This window comes from Excalfactoria chinensis, chromosome 2, assembly GCF_039878825.1.
Source record: "Excalfactoria chinensis isolate bCotChi1 chromosome 2, bCotChi1.hap2, whole genome shotgun sequence".
Lineage (NCBI taxonomy): Eukaryota > Metazoa > Chordata > Aves > Galliformes > Phasianidae > Excalfactoria > Excalfactoria chinensis.
This window is the reverse complement of record NC_092826.1, coordinates 118,377,633-118,395,313: the sequence shown is the minus strand read 5'-3', so window position 1 is coordinate 118,395,313 and position 17,681 is coordinate 118,377,633. Positions and strand designations below refer to the sequence as shown.

The 17,681-nt window shown below is 46.5% G+C and overlaps 1 protein-coding gene across 4 annotated transcripts; it reads left to right on the top strand.

Annotated features, from left to right (window-relative positions):
* Window positions 1-305: 305 nt before the first annotated feature.
* Window positions 306-6,002, top strand: TAC1 (tachykinin precursor 1). Of its 4 annotated transcripts, none has more exons than XM_072330059.1 (6): window positions 306-445; window positions 975-1,109; window positions 1,188-1,284; window positions 1,821-1,844; window positions 3,303-3,356; window positions 5,472-6,002. In XM_072330059.1, exons 2-6 carry the CDS (start codon window positions 990-992, stop codon window positions 5,519-5,521), a joined length of 345 nt encoding a protein of 114 aa, XP_072186160.1. In that variant the 5' UTR covers window positions 306-445; window positions 975-989; the 3' UTR covers window positions 5,522-6,002. The 4 variants fall into 4 exon arrangements, with proteins under 4 accessions (XP_072186160.1, XP_072186161.1, XP_072186159.1 ...); XM_072330060.1 differs by having other exon boundaries at window positions 327-445; window positions 933-1,109; XM_072330058.1 differs by having other exon boundaries at window positions 394-525.
* Window positions 6,003-17,681: the final 11,679 nt, after the last annotated feature.

Genomic DNA, 17,681 nt, shown 5'->3' with positions numbered 1-17,681 from the left:
CTCCGTGCCGTGTCCCCTCCGCTCCGGGGGCAACTCGGACCTGAATTGGGTCCCCGCGTCCCATCCCTACCCGCTGCTCGCCCTCCTTCAGCGGAGGTGCGGAGCGGCTCTCCCCTCGGGGCGGGCTGAGGGGGAAGAGAAAAGCGGTGCCCTCTCCCTATACCAGCTCCCTATGCCCGCAGCCCGTGCCCGGTCCCTATATCCCCAGCCCCGGCCGGCCGGGGGAGCGGCCCCGGGCAGCCCCGGGAGGCGCGGCGGGAGCTGGGGGCGGGGGCTGCCGGCCGGGGCGGGGGCTGGCGCGGGGCTGGGACGATAAAAGCGGGGGTAATTGCATTTAGGCAAATGAGGCAGCCTCGGCCCTCCCCATCGCCAGGTCTATAAAGTGCGGAGCGCTCCCGCGGGCGGCCAATGCGCGGCGAGCAGCGCCCGGCTCCCGCTGCGAACGGTGCGTGTCCGTCCGTCCGTCTGTCCGTCCGTCCGTGTGTGCCTGCAGGCTTGAGGGTGCATGTCTGTGTGTTTGTGGGGGTACGTGCTTGTGGACTTCTATGGGTGTATGTCTGTATGATGTGTGGGGCTGTGTAGGAGGTGCCTACCTGTGTGTTGCATGTGCAAAGCCTGGTTTGGGGTGTATTCGGTAGTGTGTGTGAGCATCCCTGGACAGAGTGTGTGTGGAGAGCTGAGTGTGCGGGCAGCTCAGGTGTGTGACAGGTGAGCTTATAACTGGATGTACATGTACATGGATAGGTGTGTGTGAGGGTGTATCCAGATGTGCACGCATCCGTATGTGAAGATGTGTGTCCATGTAGCTCTGCCTTGGTCTGAGGATGAGTGCACCTCAGTGTGTGTCTGTGTGCTGTGGTGCCCAGCTGTGGGGTGTATGCACACGCAGGGCTGCAGGTGTGTGATCTGTCTGTGACTGTGTACGTGTGTAGGTGTGCAGGGTACCCTGCAGGTGCTTACCCTGCACCCCACAGGACGTCAAGGCGGCCATGAGGCTCCCGCTGGCTTTCACCGTGCTGCTGCTGGCCTCGGCACAGGCACTGGCTGACGAGATGGCTGCTCCCGATGACCTCAGCTACTGGGCAGACTGGGCTGATGGCGAGCAGAAGGTGAGCACTGAGGCTGAAGGGCTGGGTGGGTGCTGAGGGTGCTGGAGCTGTGCTGAGTGCTGCGCTGTCACCCTGCAGGAGGAGCTGCCGCTGCCCCTGGAGCACTTCCTGCAGAGGATGGCAAGGAGACCCCGACCCCAGCAGTTCTTTGGCCTCATGGGCAAGCGGGACGCGGGTGAGCGGGGCAGGGCAACCCTGCATGCTTTGCCAGCACCCAGCTGCACTTCTCAGAGGTCCCCTTCCCTTCTCACACCTTATGTTTTTCTCCAGAGTTTTCTTGTTGCTTGTTCAAGTTTACTATAAGACAAACCCCCTCTCAGAAAGGAATGGCTTCACGTTAAACTGCTGAGTACCCACCAGTAAGGAGTGTAGTGGCATCTTGCAGATCAGCCTGCGTGCCACTTGCTGCTCTGAACATGGAAGCAGCTGCGTGCACAGCTCCCTGAGCTGAGAGCTGCTCAGAGCCACCTGGCAGTGCGTGGGTTTGTCTGACACAAGATTTTGTTGTCTCCTCAAAGAGAAACATAACTGTAAACATCATCTTAATTTTCCTTGAGTCTTCAGAGCGTGCTTGGTGTGGTTTCTGTATTGACGCTTTAAAGTATTGCAGTAGCATCATATACGTTTGCCTGGTTTTGGTCATTTATTTATTTATTTATTGTTTTCAACTACTCTTCCCTTTTCTTTTCTTCCCTTTCCTCCTCCAACCAGGATATGGGCAGATCTCTCACAAAAGTAAGTTAAAAAAAATGTAAATGTTTTAAATACTTATGTGAATATACTCTGATGGAGAACAGCGTGTATCGGGGTGCAGGTGGCTGAGTTTAGCTGAGGAATGGCAGCAGCAGAGGTGGATCACTGCTCCACCCCACGGTCACGTCTCAAACCTGTACCCAATATGAGCCGCCACTCGCTGTGAGGTTTCAATCCACATTAAAATGTGGATGCTGCAGCTCTGAATTTCTCAGGGGGCTCTGTGAGCCTTTCTCAGAGGCGAGGCGGGCTTGCTGCCAGGCTCGGAGAGAAGCAATTAAGACAGCAAACTGTGGAAGATTAGAATTGCGAATTCCCAAATCCCTGGGAATGATTCCAGGGATAAGCGAGATGCCGTGAGGTGCTCCCTGTGCTGTCTGGGTGTGAGTCAGCCCCACTCACAGCAGGGCTGGCTGCTGATCTGCCCTACAAACAGGAGCGGCCAACACGAGCAGTGCGTGTTCTTTGCTTTGTGTCTGTGCCACGCTGAGTGGGAGGTGGTGTCAGCAGTGTGCTGTAACCTGCTTGTGCACAAGGACAGGTGTATTCTCTACAGGAGGATGCATAGATAGGATATGGAAGAACCTAACCAGTTTAAAAATCATTTTCTTACTTTATGAGAGCTCCTCTGCCCGCAGAGGTCAATAAGCGCTCTGTTCATCACTGGGCTTTATCACTGGGATTATTTATTGGAAGACCAATTAAAGAGTCAAACATCCTCCTGGCTAAAGTAAAAAAGAACTGCAGCCTTCTGAAGGTGCTTCAGTGCCTGCGGGGTCTGAGATTGTTCCACTGGGCCAGTAGATGAAGCAGCCAGGCAAAATTCTTCCCAAAGAGAAATCTCTGTTTGCCTCAAAAGTCAGCTTAGAGAAAGAAGAATTGCTCCTTTTCCATCCTTGCCTGAACTACAGCTGTTGCCACATCTGATACGTGCCAGAGGCCAAAAGCTGGAGTAATTTATCCTCTCTAAATCCAGTGGCTTGAGGAGTGCTAACGGAACAGGAAGGTAATAAATATTGCGCAAATAGGCTGTCAGAATTAGACACGGCCAGACAGAACCCCACTGGTTCCATCTCTAGTAAAGCTCTGCCTGGTGGATGAGGAGGGTTTGACACCTGCAGGTAGAGTAGGTGCATCATACAGATGAAAGCTCTGGCAGGACATTGCCTTTGACAAGACTGACCAAAACTGTATTAGGAAAGGAGTAAGAATCAGTTACTGGCCATTACTTTTCTGTCGTATTTAAACAAAGAAGTAACACATGTCAGTGTGAGTCAATAATCAGTATTTGTTCTCTATGCTCTGAGAGTGGCATGAAAAATGAGTATGTGAGATGAATGGTTTTGAAGTCTGAGTCTTTTTTCCTCGTGAGAATGCATTGCCTTAAGAGCCTGCCTATTTAAAATGCATTAAAACACCCCCAAATATATTTTTTTTCAGGGCATAAAACAGACTCCTTTGTTGGACTTATGGGCAAAAGATCTTTAAATTCAGGTATGTATGCAGCTGAATCAGTACTCTAGTACACAGCCACTTAACTCTGTTGCCTCTGTTCTTTCCCATGGGCTGATAGAAGAGCTCTCTGAGAGGGGACCGGGGCTTTCTGAACCCAGATGTGTCAGGGTGCCCCGGCCCTGCTTCTCAGTGTGGTTGGGCCTGCAGCCAGCTGCCACCAAGCAGGTGAAGCCAGGTGACAGTCCCCAGGGCACTTCCCTCACTCCCCTGTCCTTGCCAATGTGTGTTCTTGCCTTTGAGGTGCTGTGACAAGAAAGAGACACTTCAGTGATGCATCAAGTAAAAAAGATCAGAGGCTGAAAATATGAACCAATTTCAACTAGCACTTCAGTTCAGATAAAGGGACATTCTCTTTGTCTCTGCGGATCGCTGTTCCTCAGATTTGGAGCAGGAGGTGAAAGAGCAGAGCTTTGCAATTGGCAGCATCTAACTCTGCAGATGAAGCTGGTCAACATTCCGGCTTTTAATTTTACAACCAAAATGGGGAAAAAAAAAACCCAAAAAAACTTAAAACAAAACACTTAAACCCTTGAATGAATGCTGTAGATTTCTACTGTTTTCCCATAGCACTCATATAGGGCAGAGCCTTCTTCCCTTACAAGCATGAGCCCTGCAGGTGATTCTGGGCTGCCGGGAGCTCCAGCTCTGCTGTGGGGCTGCAATGAAGAAATCCCTCACTGTGAGCAATAGAGCATCAGTTAATTCCCTAATACAAGAATTAAAACAAAACGAAAATCAGAAAAAAAATACCTAAAACCCTGCTGCCTATTTCATGTCTCTGGAATAGTTTTCTCTGTTTTGTTAAATGGATGATAAAAGTTAAATTACTAGCTGACACCTTTATATTATGTGGATACATGCTGTGATCTATATTCTGCAATTATGGTTGTCAGGAACTTTTTATTTTCAATTAATCCCTGTTCAGACTAGTAATATTGCTCTCCGCATCATCTTGCAAATTGCTACGTATCATGAATAATTTCGTACAATTTTATCTGCGGTGGCAATAGCTATTAAATACATAATACCTGTAAATATCTCTGCTATCATAAAAGTAAATAGCCTGGAAGTAACAAATGGGTTTTTATTTATTTATTTATTTATTTATTTGTAATCCCAATGGAAACATTTACATGAGTATGAGGATGCAGCATTCAGCAAATGTTTAAAAAAGCCAAAGATTTGATTGCTTTGATTTCAATATTTCCAGCATAGTTGGGGTACTGTGCTGCGGTATTTATCCGTAACAAAGTGGAATAATGAGGTTTCACACTGCTGAGCTCTGGCTAACATGAATAGCCACACCTCACTGCGATGGTGGTGCTCAGAAGTGGCAGCTCCTGCAGCACATTGTGCTGAATGCCCCCAGGCTTGCAGTGTGCTCATGCACGACTGGGCTTACGCTGCTCTGCTGCAGTACTTCCTTGGGGTCACGGCAGAGGTGACCAGCTCTGCCTGCTGAGGTCAGGCTCTGCCCAGAAGAGCTCTGCAGAGCTCCCTCATGTTAAAACGGCAAGGAGGAAAGCTCTCCCACCACTGCTGAGTGCTGAGCTTTTTACTGAAGGCTGCTGTAGGTGACAGCTGCCCATGGCGTGCTCTGGGTTTGGTCTACCTCCTGCTGCAGCCTTCGGTGCAAGGTATTGCTGTGAGTATAAGCTGGAGGAAGGGAAGGTTTATGCTGGGGATAGGAGGTGGGATGTCTGTGCAGAAAGTCCTTTACACTCAGGCACTGGTCTGAGTGTTCAGGTCCCTTCTTCGTAATGAAATACTGGAAGGTGAAGAGATTCTGAACTAAGAATACTTCAGCTCATAGATGAGAAGCAACAGGCACAGTCCCTCAGCATCCTGAGGGATTGCATGCTCTGATGGGCAAAGCCAAATTAATTAAGCAGCTGGGGGCTGTGCCAGGACCCCACATCTCTGCTGGCAGCAGCCTCTGAGCAGCTCTGTGGGGCAGGAGCATCACTGGACAGTGGGGAACCTTGGAGTTCCCATGGAGCTGAAGCCTCCCTGCTCCTTGGCTGCAGGGGCCATGTTGGCTGTGGGGTTATGTGGGGCTGTTCGATGTGTCTCATGCTTTTCTACTTCTTGCAGGATCCTCTGAAAGGAGCACAGCACAGAATTACGAGCGAAGGCGTAAATGAGACATTCCTGCGCGTTATTTATTAAACTTCATTTGTTCCGATGGCCAATGCAGTGTAATATAAACTAACCACTGTATGGAATAATTATTTATTTAATGATAATAATAAATGGTTTTGAGTTGTTTTTTTTTGTTTTGGTTTGGTTTTGGTTTTTGAGTTAGACACTCAATAAGATGATTATTTTTCATATAGTGGCAGCGATACGTGTTGTTGCATAGGAGCGTTGGGTCCTGGAAGGACATCTCATTCAGGACCAGCGACCTTGGTGACGTCTCACAACAAAGCACATTGTTCACTATGACCTGTAGAGTGATGTTCACCGAACAAAGAAAAGGTTCTTTTGTTCATCAAAAATGAGTCCTGTATCAGCTTCACAACCACGCAGAACAGAGCTGATGTACAGTCTAGTGCCTCGATTTGTTTTCGTGGTTTATAATGTACTGTAATTTCTGTATCAAAATATATTTGTATCATTGCAGCATGTTTTACGTTTTCTGACTACGTATCTATATATTTTAAAAAGGTGGGAGGGCTGAGGTTTGAATGTGAATCTGAGGTCTTCATTTCGTAGCTTGGAATTTTATGATAGTAACATTTTAAATAAAATCTACTCTGGGGATTTTGCAACATATTTCCTTTGGTGATAGTGATGGCGTTATTTCCAAAGTGGGACACGGATCCAAGCAACTGATCTCAGACTAGAAAACGCAGCAGTGTAATGACTTGCTTTTGCAGGGACGGTCTGGGCCTCCTCCTGTAGGGCTGGTGAAAGCTTTGGGGGATTTGCTACTGGAGGCAGCAGCTCTGGGTCACTCAAGGTGACACTGAACCTCACCCCTACAGAAACCAAGGTGTGCACTGACTGAGAAGGGTTCACCGTGTCCTCCAGCTCATTTGCTGTGGTTTTCATCCACTACTGTCTGTTACTTGAAAGCCAAGCATTTAATAAATCATAGCCCTCTGATTCACAATAAAAACACCTGTTGACTTGGACCAGCGCAATGTAAGAGAAAAAATAATGTGGGTATAATTACCCTTTTAATTAAAATGTCTGGTTACTATATTTCCAGACAGTCCCAAAATGCTTCATTCACCTCACCAGCTGCTAAAGCATCTGGAGATCTATTTTTTGTTTTTCCATCTGCTAAAATCCATCATTCTCTGATGCTTTTATACAAGCCTTCATTGTAGACTAACCAGCAGTAAAAACAGTATATATAAGCTGAATTTCAAAGTAAGTAGTACAAGAGGATTAACTGGTTGTTGTTTTCTGTTTTTGAAGTGAACTCAGCAAAATGAATTTTTAAGTTTATCTGAGGCATTCCCATGGCTGCACCCATTAACAGTGCTGATGGATGTATGCCCTTCCTTCTGCTGTAGGTTGATGAGATCCCCCCCTAAAGCCTTCTCTTCTCCAGGCTGAACAGCCCCTGTTCTCTCAGCCTCTCCTCACAGCACAGATGTTCCAGTCCCTCCATCATGTTGGTGGTCCATCCTCAGACTCTGCAGTGCCCGGGTCTCTCCTGCACTGAGGAGCCCAGAACTGGACCCAGCACTGCAGGTATGGCCTCACCAACACTCAGTGAGGGGCTGTGCCAGCTCCTGCTTAACTCAGTGAGGAGGGAAAGCTGTGCTGAGCTGCAGGTACTGCTGAGGGAGCACAGCCGCATGCATGTGTGCACTGAGTAATGCTCAGTGAAGCGTGAAGAAGAACAAATAGCCCCAGGCAGCAAGGAGAGTGAGTCTCATACATGTGGAGGGCAGCACAGGCATTAGTTAACAGAACTAAGGCCTGAATCTTCCAGAGGAACCATTTTCCCTAGAAGAAAAAGCTGACCCTTCAGCTTCACATACCCTCCTGTTATGTGGCTGCTTGCAGAATGGTTAATCGATGTTTGAAACAGCTTGTCTTCACTTCTGATAGCATAATAAACTAAGGTTTGTGCTATTTCACATTTTGAACTAGAAAACTGTCATTGATGTCTATGCTTGCACAGAAGCACGTGCCCAGGTACAAACGGAACAACCACACAGCATGAGACAGGGAATGAAACTTTCCAGCTTACTCTGCCACCAGCAAAAAAGAGGTAGTATTTCAGGACAGTTTCCCCAGTTTGAGAAGGAGCTTCTGGGAGGACATTTGGAGAAGCAGCCCATCTCAGCAGTGTGCAGGGAGGACATGCTTTAGTTCAGTGATGCTCTGGTGGATGAGGAAGAGGAGGGGGAAGATCCCCGTTTCCCTCCAGTGTTCTGCCCGTGTTCATCTCACTCCCACCAGTGTCCTCCTGATGCTCCAAGGCTAAAGTGCAAATTCACAGCCCAATTCTTATGCCTTTATTACTGCTTTAATTAGAAACGATATTGTTAATGCATTATTGAGAGGTAAAACTTCAGATGTTCTTTTTAATCACTTCCATTGTCTTTACTCTCCCTTTTGAGATAGTTCTCTCCTCTAGCTTTGAAATGCTTTTACATGATAGACAGCATTGCAGTCTCAGGCCACTTATGTCTTCAGTCCCATAACTCCACTGCAGGTTCTGGAAGGGTTTCTCTGAGCCCCCCACTGCTCTGTCACCTCCAGTCACATTCATGATACAGACAGAACCATTCCTGCTGGTAACAGCCTGACATCCCTCACGCCGTATCACCTGATCCATGAAGCTACAGTATGGCATCAATCAGTGAAATGGGAGCGAGCTTTTAGAAAAAAAAACATTGAAAATCTTTCTAGGAAGTCAGCACAGAAAGCAAGTTTGGAGTGATGCTGGTAATTGTCCCAACGGGGAGGTGCTGTAGGCAGTTTGACATTTCAGGCACCTTCAAAGTACTCTGCCCCCCTTTCTGCTTCTATTTTCCCCCAGAAATACATCATACACATGCCTCATGGCTGGTGGCTGCTCACCAGCTGCCCACCAGTGCAGCTTTGTGTCCCACATCCCAGCTCCTCCTGGCTCCCCCACGTTTGCTGATTCTGAACTGGGAAGCAGCTCCTCACTTCCATCATCACAGTTCATTAAGGCGTAGAGTAAAACCTAAATGATTAATGTGGCAGCAGGTTAATACCTGGCTGAAGTTAGACCCCAACAGGCATCCCTCTGGAGGCTGCAGTTGGTAATGTCTCCCTCACTCACAAACGCACTCCCCTCCCAAGGCAGAGGATGCTGAACAGAAAGGTGACCCAGAAGACAGTCAGCTCCACCCATCACCACCATCGCTCTGCTGTACGAAGGCTGTTCTCTCACTGTGCAGATGCAGCAGAACTCACGGTGGAAGACTGCTCGGGGTCTGCCCCTGCCTGCACCTCACACCAGGGTAGCTTGGGCCTCGCAACACTTGCCCATCCAGTTGCCACTAGCGAGTCCTTTGTTGCTGCCCTGCCAGGCTACTGGCTTTCAGTACAGTCCAAAGCAAAAGAAGAGGAAGAATCTGGAAATGTCTGAGTGATCTCCGCAGAGGAGCCCAGCCCCCAGCCATTGTTAGCTGGAGCAGAGAAGCACCAAGAGTTGTTTTTTAAATTATTCATGTGATTCTTAAAAATGTTGTGTTTTTTTTTTCCACACTAAGCCAATAAGAGCTCATTGAGAACTACCAAGAGCCATTATTTATATGAAGACTTTGTCCCTGTATGTACCTAAACTATAGCTCAGATAACTGCTTCAGCATAAAGAGAACTGTGCAAGTCCCTCTGCAAACTTTGGTGCAGACTGAATTTTCGTGAGCAGTTCCCTTAGCCACAATACTGTAGAATCTGTTAATGAATATTGTCAGTGCTGGGACAGGAGCACACAGCACTTCCCCAGGGCATTGCCACACTGCTCTGCCAGGATGCAGCTGCCTGTGGGACTGTACACAGCACAGTGTCCTCTTGCTATCTACAGAATGGTGCACTTCCCTTTGTAGGGAACAGTTGTTACCAGAAGGGTAGGTTAGTGTTTGTTTTTGCTGTCAGCAAGGATACAGCATCCTCGAATGTATCTCCATCCTTCAGGGGCACTATGCAGGCTCTCTTCATGTTACTCTCAGTGTTTCTGAAAGAGCATAGACTGAGACATCTGTCAACAGGAGGGACATCTGGGCTCTGTAGAATTCACAGTGCCACAGAATTGCAGGGTCCTCAAGTGACCACGAAGTACAACCTCCCTGCTAAACAGTTACCCTACAATAGGTTGCACAGACAGGCATCCAGACGGGTCTTGAATACCTCCACAGAAGGAGATTCCACAGGCTCTCTCTGGGCAGCCCATTCCAGTGTTCCATCACCCATACTGGAAAGAAGTTCTTCTGCATATTGGTACAGAACTTCCTATGTTCAGGCTTTAGGCCATTACTCCTTGTCTTGCAGCTACACACCATCAAAGAGAGCCTGATCTCAGCTATTTATCTCCCCCCTCCTTTTAGATATTTATAAACTTTTCACAGAATAATAGGATGGTTTGTGTTGGAAGGGACCTTTAAGATCATCCAGGTCCAACTCCCTGCTGTATGCAGGGACACCTCCCTCTGGACCAGGTTGCTCAAAGCCCCATCCAGTCTGGCCTTGAATGTTTCCAGGGAGGGGGCATCCACAGCCTCTCAGGGCAACCTGTTGCAGTGTCTCACCATCCTCACAGTAAGGAATTTCTTCCTACAAGCCCCAATAAAAACTCCTTCCCCATCTTTCCTGTAGCCCCTAGCCCCCCCTTCAGGTACTGGAAGGCTGCTATAAGGTCCCCCCAGGGCCTTCTCTTCTCCAGGCTGAAGAGCCCCAGCTCTCCAGGCCAGTCCCTGCAGGGGAGATGCTCCAGAAAGGCACAAGAACAGTGTACCAAAGCACTACAATTCAAGCAACATCCTCCAGAAGGAAACCTTGCTTGGAGAAGACATTCCTTTGTTGCTGAAGGAACAGACACATACAGCAGGGCTACATGAAAACTTCATTTAAAAGAAGAAGTTAAACATTAAATCCTGCTGGATAGGGAATCAAACAATGACGACAGATTTTCTGAGTGAAAAATGGGCTACAGTTACACCTTTTAAGTTATATGATGGGCACAACTGCAAAGTTAAGTTATCAGGATGATAGAAAAGCCATATTTTAAGAAGCATTTTGCACATACCTGCAGTTATTTAAGGGTGAAACATTTTGCTTATGCACATAGCTGTTTTTTAATTGCTCACAGGATGTACCCATGCACTTGAGATTATTTTAATAGCGGTACACCATACAGATGAGGAAATTATGTTGCTTGCTGTTTCATTTCTTTTACAGCTTTTGTTTGTGAGATGCATCACACGGTGCAATACTGGGACTCCATGCAGGAAAGAGCCGCTATGCTTGTTCCCATTAAGGCCTGCAGGACAGCCCATGCTCAGCTCACCCCTGTGCTGTGCTCCCACCTGCAGCTCGAGCAGCCTTGGGCCCTGGCACCTGCTGTACATCCTGGTGATGCACCGGGTGCTGCTTGGGGAGGGCTGGTTTGAAGGAAATCACCTGGAAAGGAAGACAGCAGCATAAATGATTTCCTTTTCAAGTGCAAGCTTCTGCTCAGCGCTGAGAGCCTACAAGAGTTTATTTGCTTATCTTTTTCAGTTGTTTTCTAGGGAAACTTTTGCTTTAACATCGCTGCTGGGATTGCTGCATGTAAAGCACACAGCTGCCTGTGCTGCAAGGGGATGATTTATTGCACTGAATATGAAATACAAATACCTCATCGACCACTTAGCAGTACAGTGGCTAAATGAATATGGGCTGCAGCACTTTCCAGTTCAGACAGCGTATGTTTATTAGCAAAAGAAAAGAAAATAAAGTAGAAACAATAATACCTTTTTTTTCCCTGTCCCTCTCAAATCAATGGAATTCATTTTGCCTCCCAGATAGAAGTGCTTGTGTTGAACAGAAACCAACAAGCCCATTACAAATAACAAACCATATTAGAGAAAGTCATCTTGAACTATAACACTGATGCATTATTAGTACATTTCTAAGATATTTATTTAATGGTAGCAGACATTATGGTGAATTACGTAGCCAAGGTTGAATCTTTTATACTTTGCCATTCAAAATAGATGTTTCAAAGTTTTTAATGCTAATTCTTACAACAGCTTGTCCAAGAGGCTCCTTGAGAAAGGTGCCCAAAGCCAAGGCAGTGCTGACACATCTCACTTCCTCTGATGTTTTTGGCCTGTATCTGGGTCATAAGATCATATAGGATTACCAAACTTTGTGCTGTACAAGAAATGAACTTTACAAGCTATATGTTAAGAAGCAAATAAAATATGTAAATGGCTCAGAAAGGAGGATGTTTTTATTATAACGAAATAGGATGCCTTTGTTACTCTTTTATAACATTACATGAGTTTCACCACATTAGTTTGGAGGAGGTCCAATGAGCCCAAAAGCAGTGCAGGACACATCTAGGAACTCCTTGTGCAGTGCAGCCATATCACTGAGTGCACAGATGTCCCAGCTGCAGAAAAGATACATTTCACATGACAACTATCTCAAATTGAAGATGATCAGAGGGCTGGAGCACCTCTCCTATGAAGAAAGGTTGATAGAGCTGGGCTTGTTCAGCTTGGAGAAGGCCCAGGGAAGACCTGGTAGCAGAATTCCAAGAAGGGAGCTTACAAACAGAAGGGAAATGAAGAGTTTAGATGGTCTGATACTGATAGGATCAGTGGGAATGTATTTAAACCAAAAGAGGGAAAATTTAGGTTAGATGTTTAGAAAAAATTCTTTACTCAGAAGGTGGTGAGGCGCTGGCACAGCTGCCCAGAGAAGCTGTGGTACCTCATCCCTGGAGGTGCTCAAGGCCAGGCTGGATGTGGCTCTGGGCAGCCTGAGCTAGAGAGGGGGCAGACCTGCCCATAGCATGGGGGTGGAACTGGATGATCTTTGAGGCATCTTCCAACCTGAGTCATTCTCGGGTTCTGTGAAAATTATATCTATCATCTTTTTTTCTTTGCTGCAAAGAGTATTACTAAAGATTTTATCGGGATTTTGTTTTGAACTTTCAACTGTTTGGTCAATGCCATGGAGTATCGCTTCCTTAATCTTCGTTAATATTTGGTTATTAACTCACATGGTGATGTTAGGAAACAAGAGAGAAATTATTTCTATTTATACTAGAGATCAGCAGTTTATCCTGAACGGGATATTTTGGTGATCTGAAACTCAAAGCATGCAAGCTCTGGCTCAGCAGCACCATCCAGCAGCCAGAATCCCCTCTTTCAAGCAGCTTTCACTGACAGAGACAACCATGCTCCAAAACACAGAGAGAGCTGCAAACTCAGCTGTTCAGAGCAGCAAGGTGACACAGTGCTCTCACACTGCTACATCTTTTACACACACCCCCAAAAATGCAACAACCTCAATAACCCCAAATACACACTTTAAGCGTTTGATCTGGCTGAAGCCACTGCTGCAGCATTTAAGGGTGATTATGGCACATTCCTGAAGCTCAATACTTCTTCAAAGCCCTTCTCCACTGAAGTGCCCATTTATCTGCTTTTGCCTCTACTGAGCAAAGGAGATCAAAAGTTACAGTGGAACAAAAGTGGCCCCTGAGTGGTTGCAACGTTATTTCAGGTAATGTAATTGAATATAATGAGTGATGCCACATGTACTCTGGTTTCGATATTGATTCCTTCAGATTTGTCTAAAATAGAAACAATTAAACAAGCAAATAATGATCCCGAGATTTAGATTAAAGATAAACCTTAAGCAAGAGGCACATTCCACTGAGCATCCTGAATGAAGCTATCCATTTTGGCCTGCCAAGTAATGGTGTGGCTTCAGAGGCAATTACATTTGCTATTTACCTATCTTTCTCCCTGTGTTTCAGGTAAAAACAGTGTGTTACCTTGCTCCACTTTTTGCTCATCCTCACACTCCAAGATACCTCTTCATCTGCTGCACTGCAGCTTACAGGGAACAGAGGTGGGAGAAGCTGTGGAGCTGCCGAGAACAAAATCACTCCATCTCCAGTCCTGTAAGCACCGTGTGCCAGGCATCACCTGGAATCTGCTCTGTGGCTCATGGAACTTAGCAGAGGTGAGACAGCAACCCAAAGGCCAAAAGTAAATACTGTTCTATTGTCAGTAGCCTGATAATAACAATATTTATCTTAAATCTGTGCTGGGTGCCCATCAGCTGTTCCTTACCCAATTGTTAAAAACCTCTGATGTCTCTGTAATACCACCATTCTGTGAAGTGATGTGTAGTAAAGTAACATGTGGAGCACAGGCCATATGAGGAGAGGCTGAAGGAGCTGGGAATGTTCAGCCTGGAGAAGAGGAGGCTCAGGGGAGACCTCATTGCTCTCTATAACTTCCTGAAGGGAGGATGTAGTGAGCTGGGGGTCGGCCCCTTTTCTCATGTCATTAGTGATAGGACCAGAGGGAATGGATTCAAGCTGCGGCAGGGGAGATTCAGGCTGGACATTAGGAAGTATTACTTCTCAGAAAGGGTGGTCAGGCACTAGAATGGACTGCCCAGGGAGGTGGTGGAGTCACCGACCATGGGGGTGTTCAAGGAAAGACTGGATGTTGTGTTAAGAGACATGGTTTAGTGGGAGCTATTGGTAATAGGTGAGCGGTTGGACTGGCTGATCTTATAGGTCTTTTCCAACCTTGGTGATTCTATGATTCCATGATTCTATGTCTGAAGACAGATGTACTCTAGAAGTTTTTTCCACTGCGACACCAGGCTTCCTGCCATCCCAGCTGCAGACCTGCTCTTTCACATTTCAAAGTTAGAAATGAGAAATCAGCTACGAGCCAGAGGGCCGCAAATATTAAGGGCAGCTTTTATCCACTGGAGTAATGTAGTATCTTTCATTCCCTCCAAGGAACTGTGACGGAGCCAAGTCATCACTAGAAAGTATTTGCATATTTAAATTGTTTCATTATCTCATAAACATCTCTAATCAGTCACCGATGTGCTAAGAGAAGAAGAATGTTCACCAAAAGGAAGAGGCGGAGGAGATAAATGCAAATAGCTCTTCGCAATCTCATGGAGCAAAAGACTTCCAAAAATATCAGGTAGATTTGGGACAAAAAGTAACGACAAAAAAATACAGTTTTGCCCACGATAAAAGGAAATACTCCATAGTAATTGATTCCTTTACAGGCTACCTCAGTAAGACATTTATGTAGGGGACACACTTCTGCAGAGAGTCAGCCACTGTATTTATCTTCTTTTGCTATTTCAAGCTGGGGCAGTAAGCCATGCTTAATTTTAAACATGCCAGGAGGGCTGTCTGACAGCTCCAGCTGTTTCAGCTTGCTCTCTTCTGCACCAGAGCAGAAGTATCTGAGCAAAACTTGACATGAATCACCGTGAGCTGTTTTGAAATCATTTAATTCTTTAGCGGTGAAGGAGGTATGATTTAAAAATAAATAAATCATGCTGAGAGATTTGAACAAAAATCCTGTAGCCCAGCATCTTTCATAAGTAATATTTGAAAAATACACAGAGACAAGGGAAAAAAAAAACCAACCAGAACACACCAAAGACACCTCTGGCCCTACCACCACCATTGGTGGCTTCTCCCTGTGGAAGGCTGTAGGTTTCTGGGGGCACAGGTATGGCTCCAACCCCTTTCTCACCCCTCACCTACCCAGATGAACTTCTGACTTTTGCCCTCGTGACATTCACCTCACAACTTCACACTGCCCATGTATACTCAAACCATCTTCCTCTTCCTCACAGACCAGGAGCTACAGGCCTTCACTCAAATGAGTAACACTACTGGCAGCGTTTCATTCCTCAGCTTCCCTGGCCTGGCCAGATCTGAGTTGTTGGCTCTGCCTGGGCTCACTGACACCATGGCACAACCCTCTCAGCTACATGTCCTTCGTGATGTCCAGATTCCAGCGTGCAGCAAAAGTTCAGTAGGGACACTGCTGTCCAGCAGCATCTCCTGGCACACAGCATCAAAGTGTGTTCTCAGTCTCATGGCCAGCTGCACAGTTACACTCCAAAGAGTCAGGAAGCCTGCTTCACTGCCCTCACAAAACATGTTTAAGCTCTAGATCCCCATGATTTTCTTTTGCAAAGGAGAAAAAAATAACAAAAATTCCACCTTTCCTGCTGAAAACTTCAAACCAAGATTATTGTATCCAAGGGAGCACATACAGCCAGAAGTGAAGAAAAAACTGGATCCCAGCTGGTCATTCCTGAACTTATTTCCACAGCATCTTCAAAAGGCAGAGAAATGAAACGGCTCTGCTAAAGAGGGGAGAGAGGCTGAACTGCTTTTTGCAGCTCATCGGGGAGGTTTATGTTGGAGTGAGGAGCTGAGCACAAGTCTTCCTTCCTCTTAGAAAATGAGAAGTTCAAAACCTGTGCTGATAGCAGCATCTCACTGTGCCTCTCAGTACGACATGTGAGGCATAAAATGCACACCTCTCTTTTCCCAATGAGCTCTGAGTTGGTAACACACCTTTATCCATGCGTAACTCATGCACTGCCAGGATAGGCAACTCTGCCGCCACCTAAACCAGATTCTGCTCTAAATATTCATACTGATTTAGGGCCCATGAAGCTCTAAATTCCCAGACAGTGGCTCTGTGTGGGGTACCTCTATGCCAGCAGACTTTATAGCTGCAGGCAGTGAAGAACAAAATCCTTTTTGTAACTCAGAAAAGAAGTGCTCGAAGCTGGGATTCCTGCAGGCAGCACCGACTCAGCAGTGGCAGAACAGGAGCTGCATGGAACCAGCACCACCAGACTGGGAACTGGGGACAGACAGAACTCAGCTTCAGAGCACATTCCTGGAATACACTGCAAGGAATCCGAACATCTGCAGAGTGCACTCTGTTATCTGCCCAAGTAACAGCAACCTGTTCACCCACCGCGCAGCTCCCCTATGCTTCCTCACCAACCTGATTTAAGCTGGAGGAAACAATCACATCATCTTCCTGCCCTGCCCTCAGAGGCTGCCAAAAGAGTTCCAATTAGCATCAATTGGGATAATGGTTCTATTTGCATTTTTAAGCTATTATTAGCAAGTCGTCAGTCAGCCAGTAATTTGTATCACTACCCCTTTCCTTTTTGTGCTAAAATAATAATGGTTTTAATCAAAAGCAATTTGTATTAATATCTGTTTTGCCCCAGGTGTTAAGAGCAGTCTTCAAGAGCAGTGGTAAGAGATGTTAAGTAACACCTTTTATTAATATAAACGACTATTGATAGCCTTGGTAGTAACAGAAACGGAGGTTGTTTTTGCAACCAGCTTCTTAGCAGGACTCATGGGCACACAGAGGGTCACACATCTGCACTCCTCAGATTAACCATCACAAGAATGGGGAGGAGGAATAAACCTCAGGGTAAAATCAGCGTTTCCCATTCCCCAGCCCAGTGCTACCTTCCACAGAACTAGCGTTAAATACCTGTTATATAACCTGTTTTAACTCACGCCTCTGATTTGTAATATCATAACTGGTTTTAAATTACTTTCAAATGTAATAATGAATGCACTCAAAGCATTTAGCTCTGAGCTGCCTTCTCACCTGCAGCACCAGCGTAATAAGCTCTGCACGGCATCTCGACAGCAAGATTAATTAAACCTTTCCTTTCCATTATCTTTGCTCCTATTCTAATGTAATGCTTACTAACAAATCCCACCAACAAGCGCGTATGTAAAACTGAGCTCCGGACACAAGGCGGAATACGAGGAGAGCCCGCTTTAGTCTCCCGATCGCAGCGCCGGGCTGACAACGGCTGCCCCCTGCCGGCCTGAAAGCCCCGAGAAGGAATTGTGCCTGCCCTACAGCACAGCGGGGCTCTGCCCTGCCCAGACACAGGCTTCTTCACTGGGAGAAAAGTAGCCCCTTGCTGCTGATATATAACGGGCTATAACAACCGATCATGTGTGAACACAGTCCCGATGATTGTTTCCCGATATGAAATGCAGAAAGAAATGGAGGTGAGTGCAGAAAGACAAAAAGTGAAAGTTTTCGGAGAAGGATCCGGGGAAACCTCATTGTGGCCTTCCAATACTTGAAGGGAGCATATAAACAGGAGAGGGAACGACTGTTTACAAGGGTGGGTAGTGATAGGACGAGGGGGAATGGTTTTAAACTGAGACAGGAGGTTTAGGTTAGATACTAGGAGGATGATTTTCACCCAGAGGGTGGTGACGCACTGGAACAGGTTGCCCAAGGAAGTTGTGGATGC

Excerpts from the sequence above, each read along its gene's own strand:
- TAC1 (XM_072330058.1), top strand. The coding sequence starts at position 409 with ATGCGCGGCGAGCAGCGCCCGGCTCCCGCTGCGAACGGTGCGTGTCCG. Across the intron at positions 1,110-1,187 it reads GGGCTGATGGCGAGCAGAAG|GAGGAGCTGCCGCTGCCCCT; the intron begins GTGAGCACTGAG and ends GTCACCCTGCAG. Across the intron at positions 1,845-3,302 it reads TGGGCAGATCTCTCACAAAA|GGCATAAAACAGACTCCTTT; the intron begins GTAAGTTAAAAA and ends ATTTTTTTTCAG.